General features: G+C 44.5%; 1 protein-coding gene across 1 annotated transcript in view; it reads right to left on the reverse strand.

The window, feature by feature from the left end:
- Positions 1-17,883, reverse strand: part of PHACTR3 (phosphatase and actin regulator 3) — a 98,170-nt gene that overhangs the window by 21,459 nt on the left and 58,828 nt on the right. The window contains exons 5-8 of the mRNA XM_062504967.1: positions 15,262-15,465; positions 10,721-10,985; positions 9,516-9,763; positions 5,795-5,948 (exon numbers count right to left, since the gene is read on the reverse strand). Coding sequence (XP_062360951.1) covers positions 5,795-5,948; positions 9,516-9,763; positions 10,721-10,985; positions 15,262-15,465 — 871 coding nt within the window. The remainder of the gene's footprint in view (positions 1-5,794; positions 5,949-9,515; positions 9,764-10,720; positions 10,986-15,261; positions 15,466-17,883) is intronic.

Here is a 17,883-nt window from a genome sequence, read left to right on the forward strand (position 1 = left end):
GGAGTTTAATATTCCAAGAATACCCTGAACTCCTGAAAGGGAACAAGCCTTTCTCAGTCCTTTAGACAAGGGGACAGCGTAGTCAAGGTACAGCATGTACAGATGTACTTGAACCCTCTCTAATGCTTTATTTGAACTGTTCTGCAGCTCACTTGGACTTGAAAAGCCATGTAAACAGGAGGCTGAACTTACTCATTGCTTGGAGACCTTAATGGCACTTGAGTCTTCTCCCTTTCCTCCTGATTTTTCCCATTGAATGCTGTTTCAGGAACCCTGGCAGCAAACACTAACCCCCAGCCCTTTGACCAGGCCAGTGCTGTCTGTCATTGTGTTCACAGCTGGGTTTCCAGCTGTGTGCCTCTGCCTTGACACCAAGGAAGAGCACAGGCAATATTAATGCCTTGGGATCTGGAATTCTTAATCCTGGAGGCAGCACCAAAACAAAAATCTCAGCTTCACTTGCACCTCCTCCATTCTTCCTGCTGTTCCCCCCTCCATCCCTCACAATATTTTTCTTTTCCATAGCCTGAAAAGCAGACCCCATAACTGAAAAGGGGCAAGCCATTTAAAAAAATCCCAAATCCTCACTGAGCATCCTAATAAAATCCTGCAGCCATGAGCAGGTCTGACAGCAGCCCCCAGCTGGTCCTGCTGCCAGCATTACATCTTGCTGGAGCAGAACGAGGAGACAGGAGACTCCCTGGGCTCCCACACACCCACAGAATTAAATTGTGGCTCTATATTTAGCTCCTGTCTCATGTGAGGAGCTGAGCCTTGCACACACACCCACGCTGTGGCCGCTGGGGTTATTTTCAGCATCAGTGAGATGGTTACCTGGATGGTTCCTGCCCAATAATGAAATACATTAAATTGTACACAGCTAATTAGTGCTGACAGCTGATCTGTTCTTTGTACATGCCCCCCTGCCTTTCTGTCTCTGGAATGAATCTGTGTCAAGCCTTCCCAGCCTTCTGAAATTAGGTTTTTAGTCCAGTCATCAGGAGTTGGAGCACAGTTGGAGATTCATCAAAAAAAACTTGCTAATCTCCAGGTGATCTTATGCTGGGCTCAGTTCAGCATCTCCTAAACTTCTGCATTAGGGCTACCAGTAGTTTGTACATGTACAACTACCTTTTTTTTTCTTTTGTCTATCTAAACAAAATGTTCCCCAAAGTTCTGTGCATTCAACCCAGTTCTCTGCTGAATGTCTCAGTCTGAAGGGCTGATGCCCTTTCAGTGAGCAAAGCTGCCCTGAGACATTTCTATGGAGAAGTGGCACTGGATGTGCTGTCCTTGGGAAACATGGTACAGCTTTTGTGCTGCCAGTAGGTGAAACTGTCTTTGTGAGTGCTCTGTGCTGAGCTGTGGTGCTGTTTTGCTTTTAGGCTGCCAGTCTGAAGTGCTTTTTGCTTGGTATTGTTCTGTCTCCAGCAGCACTGTGAACTTCACACTCTGTTACCTCAGGGACAAACCAGGGTCTCACCTGGGTGTGCTTTTAGCTATATCTGCAGTTCCTGAGTGAGTCAACTCAAAAATGCTTGTCCAGGAAGCTCAGGGCATCACCACAGCTACGGATTCCAGATGTGGTAACAACTGAATGAAGATGCCTTCTCCTCATTTTTGTTGCCAGGAAACCTTGGTCCAGCATCATCCACCTACCCAAGCCAATGTTTTCAATATGGTAAAGATCAGCTTTAGGTGCTCAAGTTTTAGTTCCTCTCTGTGTACAAAAACCCTTTGTTCTTCCTGTCTGACTCCTGTGCCCACGTTTCTGTATTTAAAACCTGTCCCCATCACCTTTAAGTGCCACTTCACGCATCGTGTGTACTTGTACAAATACCAGAGGAGGTGAAGCAGCACATGAAGTGACTATTACAAGTATAATCATTTCCAGGAATTTGTATTTTCACTGAGACATTAAGTTATACTGGAGTGTCTTTAACCGTGGTTATAATCTCAAGAAGCACGAGCCACCTAGACACTTCAAACATTAACTTTCTAAACAGATACCAAATTTAATTAAACAGCTTTTTCCTGAGTCACCCTTCAGTCTATCAGGTCTTTCACTCCCCCAGGTTTCAGCTGAAACCCCTGCTAGAACAAAGCGTGTCTGTGAGACAGGAAGCAGATATTGCAAACAATTGTACTTGCAAATGTCTTTTCTGCCTTGTGCCACAAAGAGCTCTCAATTCACTGAATTCCATTGGGGGCTTATTATCTGTGCTCTGAACACATAATAATGGAGCCAAGACCTGTTGGGAGCCCTGTTGCCTAATGCACAGTAGAGTATTCCAAGTGTGCACCATGCTCTGGGGCACTGGGGATGCATGGATTAGTAAGAGAAGCACTACAGCATAGGGAGAACTGGAATACTGCCATTTTGGAGGGAGGAGGAGGGAAAATTCCATGTTTCCACGGCAACAAGTGGTAGATTAAATTGGCTGGGAGCACGAAATACAGGAAATACACTTCAAAAGCAGCAATGCACATAAATGAATCCTGGAATCTTTCCTCACACTGCTGTCAGTCAATAATAAATCTGAAGTCGGTAGATTTGCACTACTGTAAAAGTGGAATTTGTCTCAAAATACAGAATTTCCCTATATCTCTTTTGAGATGGAATGAGTGGGAAAGTGAAGGAAACTAGGGGTTTTAGCTTTGACTTTCTAAACACCCATCAGAGTGATAGCAGAGAGTTGCTCTTCTCAGCAGGCTCACAGCTGCTGTTGAAATGTGTTACAACCAGAACCACTTAAATAATACAGTGGTTTTGAGAGGATGCTATTCTTTTGTCTCCCCATTTTAAAAGCTATATAAACACCATTATTTGGTGTATTTTGCACGTTATCTATGTCAGTACATCTCTCCCTCCAGAGTACAGAGTGAGGCTGTGTTAGCTATGGGGCAGAGGCAATTTGTGAGACAGCTACAGACCATCAAACGCCTGCAACTGTGCTGAGAAGTATCGACCCTGTTAACAGCTGCCTGGTTATGTGCCATTCTTATGCAGTCAGCCATTGAATAACTACTTGTTAATCTGCCTATGGATCATTCTTTGTGCTAAACACAGATCTATAGCCTGATGTTACACTGGGTTAGTGATTTGCTGTTATCTAAGTGTTACAATTGCAGCAGTAGCAGCAACATACTGCTCTTTTCTGCACAGGTAGTGGCAAAGCCCTGCAGAGAACAGATATTTCTACTGGATCCCATCTCCCATGCAGCACTCTCTTCCAACCCCAGCACTACACTCCTTAGCTATAAACCTCCAAGTTGTCACACAGAGACTGTGCTGCCCAAGTACCAGTGACATGAATGAGTACAAACACCTCAAAAGCTCATCCAAGAATTTCACTCGTCCCAGTTTGGTTTCATTTCCACACCACAGCCAGACTCTGCTCTGAGTGTAGGCTCTGAGGTGGCCTGGGTTTTGTGGGGTGAGTCCTAGTCAGAAACTCCAAAGGGATATCTCTAGGGCTTTGGCCTTTGCCAGAATTCATTTCTACTTGGTTGGTTGGATGTTGGGTTTTTTGGACACCCACTTGCTTTTCATGGTGTTGTAAATATTTTCCTGCATTCATCCACCACCTGAGCTTGTTTGCACGGTCATGTTCTATTCTGGTGGATGAGTTAAGAGCTGAGCTGAGCTCTGCCAGCACATATGTGCTGCAAGTTGTGTGGGAGACTGCTCCCAATCTGTTTTGCCTTTCCTGGCTATTCCAGCAATCTCTGCGCCGTCTGTTCCCCAAAATGCACTCAATCTTCCGTGTTCCAGGAAGAAAGAACCAAATTAAGGCCTGACTTCCAACACTTGCAACAAAGATGGCTTTTAGCCATCCTCTAGACATCACCAGTGACACTGGTGGGCTGCACCCCAGATTGCTGCATGAGATCACAGCAGGCAGGGGAGGCTCCTTTAGCTGCATTCACCTACACACAGCAAATTTCCTGTCTCCTGGTGGTGACCAGCCCCTTTCACCTGTCCAGCAGTGTCCTCTGCAAGTCCTTGTACTACATTTGACTCTAGGGATGCATCTCTTACAGTGTTTCTTTAGGCTTATTATTAAGCAAGATAAATGGTAAATGAAGATAAAGGGATAAAGGCTGTAGTTACAGTACCTGAAGCTGCAATTTCATCACACTTTTCACACTAAGAGAACTCAAGCAGGGCTGAAAAGAGGTGAGACTTTCTAGGCATTTCAGCAATATGAGATGCAGCTGGGTATGACAATCTTCTCATTCAGTGAATAGTTTGTGATGGTTGAATTTGGTTTGAGGGATGCAGAAACCAGGGTAGAAACCATTTTTTTGTGTATTTTAAAGCAATCACATTAAGCTCTTGATATATGAAGAGATCTCATGAGTGGCCAAATTAATGGAATTAATGATATTGGGGTGCAATGTGAAGTATTTTCCTGAAATGCATGCACAAGGCTTGCCAGGCCAGGATGATCAAGACCCATCTTTGCTTCCTAAGGTGATGGGTATTAATGGGACACACCTGTGATCTGCTCTGTCTGTAGCTCTTGGAACTCAATGTACATTGTAGATGGGATCTTTCCTGCTTGTCTGGATGTCCATGTTTTCTGTGGCAGGGTCTGCCAGCTGCACTGAGTTGTGCAGAACCTGGCACAAAGGACTGCTCCCCTTTGGGTGAAAAGTGCTGCTGTGCAGTCACTGAGACTGCAGGGACCAGCACTTCATCTCTGCTGCTGCAGGGGCACCACAAGGGCACCCAAAACCTCCCCTGTCTTCCCTCAGCAGCTGAGGGGAAGAGTGGTGTAGGCAGAGATGTTCTCCTCCATAAACTGTGGTCCATTACAACTTGTGCTCTGATCCACACATTTGTTCTCATTCCCTGTCCCTGGAGGTAAAGTTTAATCAAAAGCATGCACATGAATGAGTTAGTCTAAATATCAATAAATGTTTCTTTCAGGAGAGGCTTGAGATATTTAATATTTAATAAGCCTTGAAAATGAACTTATATTCATGTTTCCCAATTTGATTCCAAGCATTTTGGCGGTGAGCAGTGCTCGCTGTCCCTGTGTGGGCAGCACAGCACAGATTATTTAACAATCCACTTTGTCTCCTGTAAAATATTCATGTTTGCAGATATCCAAATGCAGCTCTTAAAAAAAGCATACACAAAACCCAAATGGTGCAGTCTGAGCCTCCCAGTTACCTTCAATCTTTGCTTTAGGCTGCACACCAGTGATGCTGTTTCTCTCACAGCTCTCCCCTGTTGCCCTGGTTACTGATGAAAACCAGAACATCCCTGCTGTGCCTGCAGCTGGACTTAGACTGGCACCTTCCTCAGGTGAGGGCAATGCTGCCTGAAGGCACCAGTGCAGCCAGCAGTGCAGCAGCTTTCCCTTGGGTAAGCAAATATGCAGCTCCCACAATTGCCTTTATCCTCACATTCAGCTAGAGCTGACAAAGCCAAATTGGGTTGATAAATAATTACACTGCTATTTTTGTTAAAGTACTAGGTTTTCTGGAGGACGTCCAAATCTTGACTGCAGCAGCAGAACTGCAGGTAGATTTGGCAGGGTTTTGTCTCCCAAATTAACTTATGTCTTGTTTTCCCTGGAAGTCAAGGCAATCCTGACTGAAGAGAGAGTTAGGACTTTTTCTCCTGTGGCTGATTGACACTGAAAATGTGCTGTATTGGTTTGTGGATGGTTCCCTGCAGGCAATGGACTTGGGGGTGGGTGGCAGTGCTTCACCTGACTGGGCTCAGAGGATGCTCCCTTGTAAAGGGAGGCTCCTCCCTGTTCTCATTCACAACACTTACTTTGAGAGTTTCATTTCAATTTGCTGCCGGATTTCCTGTCTTTCCTCATCTGTTCTCCTTGGGAAAATATTCCTGTCTTCCAGCTCCTGCTTACTTGGTCTGTTCCGTAGTTTTACTGCCAGCAGTTCTTTCTTGCATTTTCTTGGCAAAGTACCTGGGACATGCATTGAAAGGAAAGTTATTAGAAAGGCATCCTCCTGGGGATGAAACAGGAACTTCTGGAGAGCAGGAATGGCACAGAGTGACAGTGATGTGTGTGGTGCTGTGCAAGGAGCAGTTGTACACATTAATGTCAGAAAGCAGCACTACAGCTGAGCAGGGCTCAGACACAAAGCCACTGCAAATGCGGAGGGAACATATTCCTCAGGGCATGCAGGAACTGAGTTAAAGCTTTGTTTCATCTTGAGAGCATGGTGCGTAATAGGAGGTTAATTTGCTTTGGTTCTTTTTTGTTTTAAAGAGTTTGGGTTTTTTTAAATTTAATGCTTCACCTTTTCTAGAGAAGGTCACCTCACTTTTAAAGAAAATGACATTTAATTGGTATTATTGTTTGGCATTTGAGATAGGATTAAAGTCTGTTTTTTAAAGGATGCTCTCAACGTTGGCAAGATTCTAAATCTTAAATAGGTTCTCATTCCCAAATACTGGGGTTTTATTTGCTAGGGATCTGTAGACCTCCATTATTATCACTACTGATCTCAAATTTCTTTATACAGAGGGAGGAGTCTGTACAATCTCCTTTCCACATTTACCTGTTGGAAGGAATGTGGTGGAGTAATTTTGGTATCCCTGTGCGAGCAGTGAAAAATCTCTTGGTAGTTGCATTGGTCTAAAGTCAAACTTTTCAGAAACCATAATCAGCTCAAAACCCCTTTCTGGAGCCCAAAAGCAGTGCCCTTATTTAGCACCTTCCTTGAAATGCTCTCACAGTCTGTTGCAAGCATTAATTAAATTAAAGCACACAGCCCTGTCTGAAGTAGCAGATATACATTTAACAGATGGGCAGGGAAGTTAAATGACTTGGCTGCTGCCACAGGGAGCCTTCTGCTAACTGAATATCTGACTCCATCAGAAGCATTTGGCTCACAAAGCCACAGACTTGGGACTCTTGACAGGATTTCTCAAGCCTCCACCATGCTGGGAGTGGGTGCAGAGGAAACAACAGAATTCCTGCTGGAAACAACCTGAAGGACATTCAGGGCTAGAAAAATCCCGGCACACGTTCCCAGTTTCACCTGAGAATCTTAAAGAGGTCATAGAAGGAATTTGGCTATGTCAGGAGGTTTCTGTGGAGAGACTGCATGTGGACAAGGAGCTCTGTGTGTCCAGGGGAGCTGCAGCAGTGTCCCAGGGCAGGGCATCCTGGGGACATGGAAAGTGATATAATCTATGGGATTTTTGTCATTGACTTTAAAGGAAGTGGGGTCAAAATCCTAATTAACAGCATCAGCTCCCTCTGTCAATCAAAGGTGGACTGTTCATAATGAAACACAATTTACCAGAACAGGTTAAAATGCAAGTATATATGAAAAATCTAAATATTAAAAAAATAACAAGCGCACATGAATAAAAGAAAATTAGAGAACAAAGAGTAAATTAAAGCCTCACTCAGTACCCTGAGGCAAATTCCTGATCACTACCTCAGTAGAAACTGAACCTGCAAACACCCTTGTTTAAGTATTATTTTTCTAAGGGTTATTTTTCTGGGCCAGTCAGGCACAATCATTGCCAGTCTGCCCCCGACCATCTATCTCAGGCAGGATTTTGGCTGGATTGTTTCATGATATATCAAACCCCAGCTAGGTCAACAAGAAACGCTTGGGAAATCCACACCCTTTTCATGTTCAGGCTGCAGGTTACTGCAGAAACTTCCTGGTTTAATTCAGTTGAATAATGACATTAATTTCCTGTATGTTTACTGTTCTTTTTATCATACTCACTGTTTTATCAATCAAAAAGCAAATCCTAGCACTGCCTGATGCTGGACATACCTTGATTGCACCAGTTATCAGCTGTGGGCTACGTTCTAGTAACGTTGTTTCTTAAGCTTGTCTTGCCTTGGGTATTCAGAGGTTTCAAATAATGATTTATTGAGTAGGAATGGAAAACCAAGGCATAATTCCTCACTTTTTTCCAGAGTTATGTGACCTGTCTGTACCCCCTGTAGCCAGAGGGCTGTGGCACTGTGCCCTGTCGTGGTGGCAGTAGCAGAGCAGGTGACTTTCTAAGGCAGTACAGGGATTGCAAAGCAGCTCAGGATTAATGGATAGTTTTACTCCCTAATTTGGAAACCAGCCCTGATTTCTTCAACCTAGAAGGAACCTGGAGATGTTTAGGGAATTGTTCTCATGCTGTCCCTGTCACTGCTGCACCTCTGGAATGTGCAGGGTGCATTTGTGCAGTGCCTCCACACCAGAAATGCCTGGGAAATGTCCCAGCCTGCTCCAACTGGACATAAGTCCCAGAGCTCAGTATCTTCTGGGCCAGTCCATTATTGCAGCCACAATAATGCCAAAATATCTTTGAATCAGGTTCTGTTCTTCTCAATTGGCCTCAGCCATCCCCAGTACACCACCACTGTCCTTCAACTGCAGGAATTTTCCAAAACTCAAGCACTTACTGTAGAAAGCCCAGAGCTGCTTCTAGACATCACTGAAACTTGTACAATAATCAGTGCCCTCCTATCATAATAATAATGAATAATTATTTATTAAATAGAGATTCACTTTCAATAATTAAATATTCCAATTTGGTTTTGCTCATAGGGGATAATGTGTTTTTTGCCTGGCTGCCTCTAGCTCACAGATTTTTTTATCCAAGGAGGTCACTTTTACACACATAGCCAGAAAAAGAAATAGAACTTAAAAGGTGTTTTTCATGTTTTAAGCTATCATTAAATGCACAGCAATTGGGCAAGGGACTCTTTTCTTTTGCTTTACCTCAGGAGTCTGTCCTGTTACTTGGTGTCTTAAGACACAGCAGCAGAACTCACGTCCTGTCTGTTGGCTCATGCTTTCAAAGACACCTTTGAAAATTCATCTTTCATCTGCTTTAACAATTATTTTTGATAAATTGTTCTCTGCCTGCCTTCTTTTAATGCATTCATGAAGAGAGTGAAGGATTCATTTCAGATTGAATCTGTCTTGCTAACATGGAAAAACATTAAAACCCTTGAATTACAAATTTTCTAATGAGAGTTGATTATTTTGCCAAAGCTCCCTTAAATAATTGCACAGGATTATAAAATATATTCCCATATGTCTCAAGAAGGAGTAAAATGGACCAAATGGAGAGAAACTTTATTCTTTAAGATATTTTCTCAGCATGTTTGTCCTTCCTAGATTGATTGGTCTCAATCACTTTCCTGTGTACCACCGCTGCATGGAATAACAGTCTTGGAATTCCAAGGCAGCACAATCATTGGCACTGCGTGTACAGAAAGGTCTGGCTGTTCATTGTGGGATGTCTGGGAGTGCTGCTCTTCATACAGAGCAGTCCAAGGGTGCACCAGGAACTGAGAGGATAAAGCACAGTGGCATATCTCAGTGTGCACTACCTGGAGTCACTGTGACTCCAATTTAACTTCAGCTTTTCACCAGGATTCCTTCAAAAAGCTGATGTGACAGGAGAGGAATTTGTCCTTCTCAATATTTTCTGGTGCCTTTGGAGCATTCCCTTTGGTTGTGAGAGTGTATCTTTGTAGTACAGTGACTATCCTTACCAGAAATAACAGAGTCGTTCAAAACTTCCTCATCCTGATAAAAAACAGACTCTTCCTTGAGCTCTGAGTTCATGATCATGTTTTCTTTGTTCTCATCTGACTCTTTAACTGAGTTCCTCTTGTTTTCTGAGTCACTGCCATAACTCAGCGAGTTCTCCTTCTCTTTGTTGCGCTCCATACTTGACGTTCTTGAGGGACGGACATCCACCCTTTTTTTTGGAGAGCCTTTACTTTCTCTTCCATGGAAGCTGTGGGTGGAAGATACACAGACCAGATTTTACAAGGACAGTTTTATTGCTGCAGTAGAAACTTACATGACAATGAGAAAAACTTCCTGTAGCTCATAAAGGGCGGGGCAGGGAGTTCAGCGTGGCCCAACACCGGATGGCATTTTTAAGTGGAGAATGGCTAATGTGGATCTATTTTCTTGCTTCTATTAAAATGAGACATGGAGGAGTGGTGAATAATGTTTTTCTTTGATATATGGTCACAAGATATACTGTAGTGATTAAAAACCCCACAACAACATGTCCTTCTGATGTAAAACATGCATGGCATGAAATATTCATATGATATTGTATGATCATGACAAAGGTTTAACAGGGCCTGGAAATGTCATTATGTGAATCTGTTCCCTGGGGCAGTAGCTGTTAGGGAACTGAGAAATTATACCAACTTCACTCCCAAGCTCTGGGATGGCAAAGGTTATCTCTGTCCTCCTCTGATACACAGGAGGGCTTACAATGAAACCCAGATAAAGCACCCAATGGACTCCCACAAAAACATTTGTATTAAAAATGGATCTTGTATGTGCTCATGTGTCAGCCAAGAGACACAGAAATTGCAGCATTTCTCATATGTAGAGTACTTGGAGCAGAATGTGCCTTTGCTACTCTCAGTTTGTATCCTGTGGGGAGATTTTCTTTTGCAGTAAATCAGGGACTATCAGCTGATTCTGCCTGTTTGAAAACCTACTCGTGTGCCACAGTAGCCTCCTTATAAAGGAAGAACATACAGTGAAGTAGCTGCCAAATTAAGCACTTTAACCAAGGATGTTTGTTCCAAGCAGTGACATCACAAGGAAGGCAAACCCAAGCTGTAGCAGCATTAAAATACTAACAACAGGATAGGAACATTTTCCAATAAGGATGGTGTGGTGGGATGAGTGTCCTCATGCAGCCCTGTAGCCTGGAGGCTGTAAGTACCTGTCCTGCCGGTGTTTGGTGGCCAGAGCCCTGTGGAGTTCTTCAATGACTCTGCTGGGAGGTAAAGGCAGATGAACGGCAGCCAGGTGAGGGGAACCGGTGGGCGTTGTTACCTGGCCTCTGCCATGGGGCTCTGAGCTTTTCTGGCCAGAGGGGTGGAAGAGAGCAGCTTGTCCTGAGATTTGGGAGGAACCGACAATGACATAGTTCTTCAGGATGGTGGAAGGAGGAGATTTCATGGCTGGATCATCCATTTCACTTCCTGCTGTTAAAACACAAGAGGGGAAGAGGCTGTGCTATGCCTTTTTTTTTTTTTCCCTTCAGATTCTGCACTGAAATGAATTTGTTGAACAGAGGATAATAGTGATGTTTTGCTCTTGCTGTGAGGTAACTGGCTGAGTAACTGAGTTCAAAAGGCTCTGGCTGCACCACTCCAGATCTTCAATCTAGCAAAAAAGATCCCTCTCCCACTTCCCCTCTTCCTCACAGGATCAGATTCTCCTTTTCCCCATCCCACCACTGCATTTTTGCTTGCCCACGCTGTTGCTCCTAACCACCAAAGGCTTGAGCTGTGGTGGCTTTCCAGTCTCACATTTTCTCTGCTGGACTCTGGCAGACTGTATTAAAATTTATGCCTTGTGTTTCTGAGTCTGGACAAAATGTACCAGTGTCTATTAGCTGCTCCTCTGTGATTGCTGCACAGCCCAGACCTCTGTCTTTCATATGCCCGTGGAGAAAATGCCAAAATCATTATAATATGAGCATAATGTTTGCATAACAAAACTTGCCAAATGACATCCAAATGAAACATGGGGTATTGAGAACTAACAAGAAAAAAGAAGGGTGGGGCAGTATAATCTCTTTTTAGCCCCAGATTCAGCTATTTTCTATGCAATGTAAACCTTCTGTCTGAAATTAGTGTTCTACATTTAGACTGATTTATACATTTCGTAGCATTTGAGTCTGAAGCACAGTGGATTGTAAATTTGGTGGCTTCACACAACATTTCTTAGGATAACAAAACATCTGGCCTGAAAAAGATGTGGATCACTTTCTCTGTTCTGCAGTCCTCTTCCCCTTTCCCCCTCCCCTATATCTGTGTCCCAAGCCTCTGGCACATGGAGCTGTTTACACCAGCAGCTCGGGCTGGGTGGATAAAGGCAATGTGAGCGCCTCATCCCAGAGTATTTCTTGTTCCTTGTTGCCACCTAGTGCTTCACACCAGAATTTAAACTGGCACAGCTCGAGCAGCTTTGGTACAAACATGTTTTCACAGGTAATTTTTTCTTTTTATTCTCTTACTTTTGAGATAAATCCCTCAATTCATAGCAGAGAAAAATTTCTGCTCAGGCCAGGATTATCCTGAAGCAGTCCTGTAACAAGGTCTTGGTTCCAGGACTTGGTTCCAGTTAGCAGAGTAACTCAGTAGAAAACTGGAGAAGGCAAAAAATATTAACTTCCAGGTAGTTATTAAATATCTCATCTCAGAGCCAGCATCCTGCATAAGGGTTACCGAAAACATGCATTTTCTTAAGCTCCTGAAATCATAACCAAAGTCAAATGCTGAAAATCTGAGTGTGGCAACACTAAGCCTGATCTCTATGTGTTTGTGCAGTGAGGAGGAGAGCTGCATTCACAAAAAAATCTCTCTTCTTCTAAGGAAGGTTTAACATTACCTTTTTCATCTCTAGAGGGTGTTTGTGCACATTTGTGTCCCTCCAGCCCAGAACCCTTAGCAATGGTTTTGTTCATCTCCATGCAGACAGGAGACAGGGTTCAAACTAGGCCAGAACTTACCCTGTTTAAAATCTGGAAAGTCTGAAAGCTCAGGGGCATTTCTGCAAGAGTCAAGGTGCCTGATGTGCAGTGTCTGAGACACCTTCCCAGGCCGGAGCTCCTCCTGCACTGATCAGGGTGGCTGCTCCGGGCAGGAGATGGGCAAGTTCTGCTGAGCAAAGATGGAGTTTGGCACTCAAGGGCAGTTTGGTTCTGTGCTACTGTGGAGATGGACAGAGCACATCCATGATCGATGGCTGCCCACTGAATCATGGCCTGAGGACTTGGACAAAACCACCCCTCCTGAGTCCCTTTATCCTCTGCCCAGAGAGAGGGTGTCCGTGTTTCTCAGAGCAAGAGCCAGGGCTTGGCTCGGCACAGCTCAGCCCTGAAGCGGGAAATGAGATTTTGTTTTGTCTTTACACCAGCTTGTTCCTGGAACAGGTCAAGGGCCAGATTGGTCCTCATAGCAGCTTTGGACAATATTGAGAATTTCCTGAGATGACACGTTATTTGTCCTAAGGACCCCGGGCAGGGTGTCACCTGGCCGGGGGGGCGGGGCCATGTGACAATGGGGGGGGGGGGACACTTGGCTAGGGCGGAGCCACATGATGCTGGGGGTGTCACGTGGCCTGGGATGGGGTCACATGACTTTGGAAGGTGTCGTGTGGGTGGGGGTGGAGCCACGTGGCCTGGGGCACAGCCACGTGACTCTGGGCGTGTCACGTGGCAGGGGCGCAGCCACATGATACTGGGAAGTGTCGTGTGGCCGAGGATGGGGGTCATGTGACTGTGGGGCTGCCACGTGGCCTGGGGCAGAGCCACGTGACTCCATATGTGTCACATGGCCAGAGACGAGGGCACCTGATTCCAGCTGTGTCATGTGACCATACGGTAGAACCACGTGACACCAGGGTGTGGCCTGGGGGCAGAGCCATTCAACACCGGGGGGTCACATGGCCAGGGCAGAGCCATGTGACTTCAGGTGTGTCACGTGGCAGAAGAGTGAGACCAGGCGTGACACGTGGCCAGGAGCAGGCAGGATGGCGCTAATGGCAGGTGTTCCGGAAATAATCCTGCAGTGATGTCTTGGCACCTTGCTCTGTTCCTCCTCCCTGTGGTTGATTGGTGCTTGACTTACCCCTCACTCCTCTGCTGACAGCATCCTGAGCATTGTTAAGGGGGGAAAAAAACTAAACACAAAAGAGCTTTTCAACCTCTGTATCTTCCTTATCTTTCATAACTGCCCTTTCGCTCTCCCTTACACTTTTGTATTTCCTCTCAGTGACGGTATTTATTTAATTTTAACTTTGCACTGCCCCCACATCCCCGCAAAAATAAACGTGTATAATCACTACTGGGTGAAAAAGTATTTTCATCACTGGGAAAAGGGTCAAGAGTTACTGGAGTCATTGAGAAAATTAAAAGTTCTTCTCTGTGGAAGATGTAAATGAGAATTAAATGCCAAAACTCAAAATACCTCAGATGCTACAGGAAACACTTGGGTTAAGCAGTAAAATATCTGAACTCAACATGCTCTGGAGTGCTTAGTGGAGGTGTAATCTCAATACCCTGCATGGGTCAGGTTTCCAAATACCTGATGCCAAGCATGGTCTTCTCCTCAGCTGAGCAAAGGCATGGGCGGCCTGGGGCTGCCTGCTCCTGTTGCAGAGTGGAAGGGGAGGAGGCTCAAGCCTCACCCATAGCACAGGACAGTGAAATAACCTGAACAGCAGCTCCTGAGGAGCACTAAATTGCCATTTTGAATCTAGTTCCCACTTGAGTTATTACAGCTTTTAAGCACAGACAAAGTATGAATTGTTTCCATGGGAAACAAATACTTGTAATTTTCTTCAAAAACGCTGAAAACCTCAATATTATCTATAAGCCCCAGTGGTGAGGTAACAGAGTCCCTGTGATGTTTTGTTCCCTGGTGACTTTGAAACCCTGCTCATTGTGCCAGATGATGAGTGTGCATGCAAATCAGCGCTCACATAATGGCTGTCATTTAAAAGTCTAAATATCCAACAGGTCTGACATTTAGATGTCAAGACTTGATTCTCATTTGCAATAAGGCCCTTTTAACTGCTTTTACCATATGTAGGGGCCCTGAAATTGGAACCAACTAAAATCATCCTCATTTTAGCACCCTTTCTGCAGTGCCAGAATGTTGAGAAATGTAACAACATTGGCAATACCTTAGAAAATCAGGCCCCGGGGAATTGCTTTTGGAAACATTCAATGAAGTCTGGCACAGAGGACTGCCAGGTGTATCACTCTCGTGTGTTCTGTTAAGGAGAGCAGATTTCATAGCTCTAGTTTAGATCTGCCCTGGAGAGCAGGCCCTTCAGACAGAAAACCTCTGCAGAACCTTTGACTTGAATTAGATTTTGGCTGCTGTCCTGCTCTCCAGTGGGAGTCCAGGTAATGAAAACATTCAAATCTTCCTTGTGTTTTACGGCATATCGATATGAGCATGGGATTCAGCAGATATTTGCAGTTGGTTTGATCTGTTCTATGTGTGTTTAGTGCTATAGACTCACAATAAATAATCCCCTGAGAAGTTCAGATAAATATGTGAAGTACAAAGATCAGTGCATTGTTATCAGGCAACCAGATATGGTTACTGCTCACTCAGTATAACTGGCCTGATTCTCAGCAGTTTGGGGGCTTCAAAAAAGACATGAGAAAAGGATTTTGTAGTGCTGTGGAGGTGAACAGTGCATCAAGGATGGTGAAATCTTTTCTGAGCAGTGATGACTGACCTGTTATGCTCTTGCTGATTTTGGAAATTGCCTTAGGTGGTGGAGCTGGGAGCAATGGAGGGCTGGGAAGCTGTGCTGGGTTTCTTTCTGTCTGCTTCTGGGGGGAATCTGTGGATTCAGGTACAAGTAAGGCTTGTGGACTGTCTTCAGATTCTGGCAGGCGGGCATCTTCCAGTTCTTCCGTAGGTGCTGAAGGTTTCTTGGCTAGTGGGAAGATGAGCAAAATTAATGAAGTTAATAATGATAGGCCAGGGGACAATGCCAAGAACATTCAGAAAAACTGAACACATGGCACATGGCTGGAAACATGTCTTTTCCACAGTGAAAGTAAGTGTGTGAAACCACCAACCAGCCAGGGTAGGTGAAGAATCAAATGTACAAGGATATTGAGGAAATGTTAGCTTTGATGTTCCTGAGAAAACTGCTGAGCTTCCTTTACTTCCTTAAACCCTTTTTCCACTTTCTTTTACTAATGAGGATAGCAAGGCAAAACAACTTTTGAGAACTGCAATGAATTTTCTTAGAGCACACAGCTGTGGTGGCACAGTTCCTGAGTGAGTACTCTTTTGTCTAGGAACACACAGCCGAAGGGCAAAGAGTATCAAACCCAGAATATTACCTAAAAACTGACTTTCCAGTAGTTGATGTGTGTGTTTATTTTCCCAATATGATTTTTTATCTTATTTAATACATGATTTCAAGTTGCTTGGTGAGTCTTCTTTTACTGTACCTGACTCCAGAAATGCCGTTGAGCATTTCCTGATATTAAAGTTGACAACCAAAAAGAACTTGCCACAAAGGAGATTAGCTATTGGATCTGAGCAGTTAGAGTGGAACAGGGAATTGGTGAAATACTTAAGAAAAGAAATCAGTCTCCAAAGCTCTCGTTTGAGATGGTGAAGCACTGCTCATTTCAGGATTGTCTCTGCAAGGATGGCAAAAGCACTTAGCTGTGAAAGTTAGTGCAGGCTGAATCACTGAGCAGCTCATCAAATTGACCAGGCTGTGATGGGGGCACAGGGGAATAGATCCAGAAAGGCATGAAGCTGAAGCAGGACACAGGTGGAATTTCAGTGATGAAGTCCAAAATTAGCATCCTTGAATTCTGCTCAGATACAGCTGCCCTGGCAGTGCCCAGACTCACAGAGCCTCACTGCTGGGCTTTCACTCTGTTACGTGTCCTGATCTCTGCCTTGGCAGGTGTGGGGACTCTCAGAGAGGCTTGAGACTGACTGATCCTAGGCTCCCTCCAAACTCTATTTACAGCCACTCTGGGCTCAGCAGAAGCTATGAGGGTTGTTATTCCTACCCCAGAGGGGTGGAAGCACTCATCCAAATAGAGAGATCGGTGTTTAAGTCTCTCCTAAGCACAGAAACATAAAATAGTTTGCGTTGGAAGGGACCTTTAAAGCTATTTAGTCCAATCCCATGAAATGAGCAGGGACATCTTCAACAAGATCCAATTACTCAGAGTCCAGTCCAACCTGATCTTGAATGTTTCCAGGGATGAAGTATCTACCACCTCTCTGGGCAGTGTTTTATAACCCTCATGGTAAAAAAATTCTTCCTTGTATTTAGCCTGAGTCTTCCTTCTTTCAGCTTAAAAACATTGCCCTGTGTTCTACCACAACAGGTCCTATGAAAAAAATTATCCCCATCTCTTTTATAAGCTCCCTTTAAGTACTGAAAGACTCCAACAAGATGTCCCTGGAGCTTTCTTTTCTCCAGACTGAATGCCCCCAACTCTCTCAGACTGCCCTCTGAGGAGAGGTGTTCCATCCCTCTGATCCTTTTGGTGGCACTCTGGACCTCCAACAGGTCCATGGCTTCCCGTGCTGAGGATCCAGAGCTGAGGTCATGCAGCACATGAGAGAGGTCAAATCCCACTCCTTTTGGCACTCTGGATTGTCTAACCAGAGTACCTTTCCCTCCAAACCATTCTAGGGCATCTCCTAAAATCTCGCTGCAGTGGCACCCACATCTGCTGCATGATGAATATTTCCTTGGCTCAGTTTTGTGTCTCATTGGGAATTCAAACTCTGTATTAATGAACATTCAACAGCCTCATGCTCAGAGTGCGTGGGGAGGCACCAAGGCACTCAGGCAGTTGGAAACAATAGCATTGGCAAGATAATGGCATTTAATTTGTTGACAAACAGATTAATGAGTGTGCCTAGAAGGGGAGGAATGAGTATTTATCATTCAAAAGAGACAGGAAAGAATAAATATGCATCATTAACAGGAGTTGTTGTGAAATTTGTCATGACAGGAAAGCTGCTGTATGGGATAGTTATGTGAATTATAGAAGGAAATAATTTTTTTTTTAAATGCACTTCTAGAGAAATGTCTTGTTCCAGGGTGACATCACATGGGTGTTTGTGCCCACTGCACAGGAGACAAAATGTGTAATAGGGGAAGGGAAAAATAGAGTCACTAATGGGTTGCATTAGAAAAAGATCAAGAGTCCCCATAGATGTTGGAGCTTGAGAGGAAAATCAGTGAGATTTGAGTGCGTTCCCCTGAGAGGGGCAGTGCTTTGTCTGGTAGTAGCTGCCCTGGAATCAGTGGCTGTCCCTGGGACAGGAAGGGCTGCTTGGCACAGCTGCAGAGGAGCAGCCACAG

The sequence above is a fragment of the Cinclus cinclus genome, chromosome 18, assembly GCF_963662255.1.
Source record: "Cinclus cinclus chromosome 18, bCinCin1.1, whole genome shotgun sequence".
In the NCBI taxonomy this organism is placed as follows: Eukaryota; Metazoa; Chordata; class Aves; order Passeriformes; family Cinclidae; genus Cinclus; species Cinclus cinclus.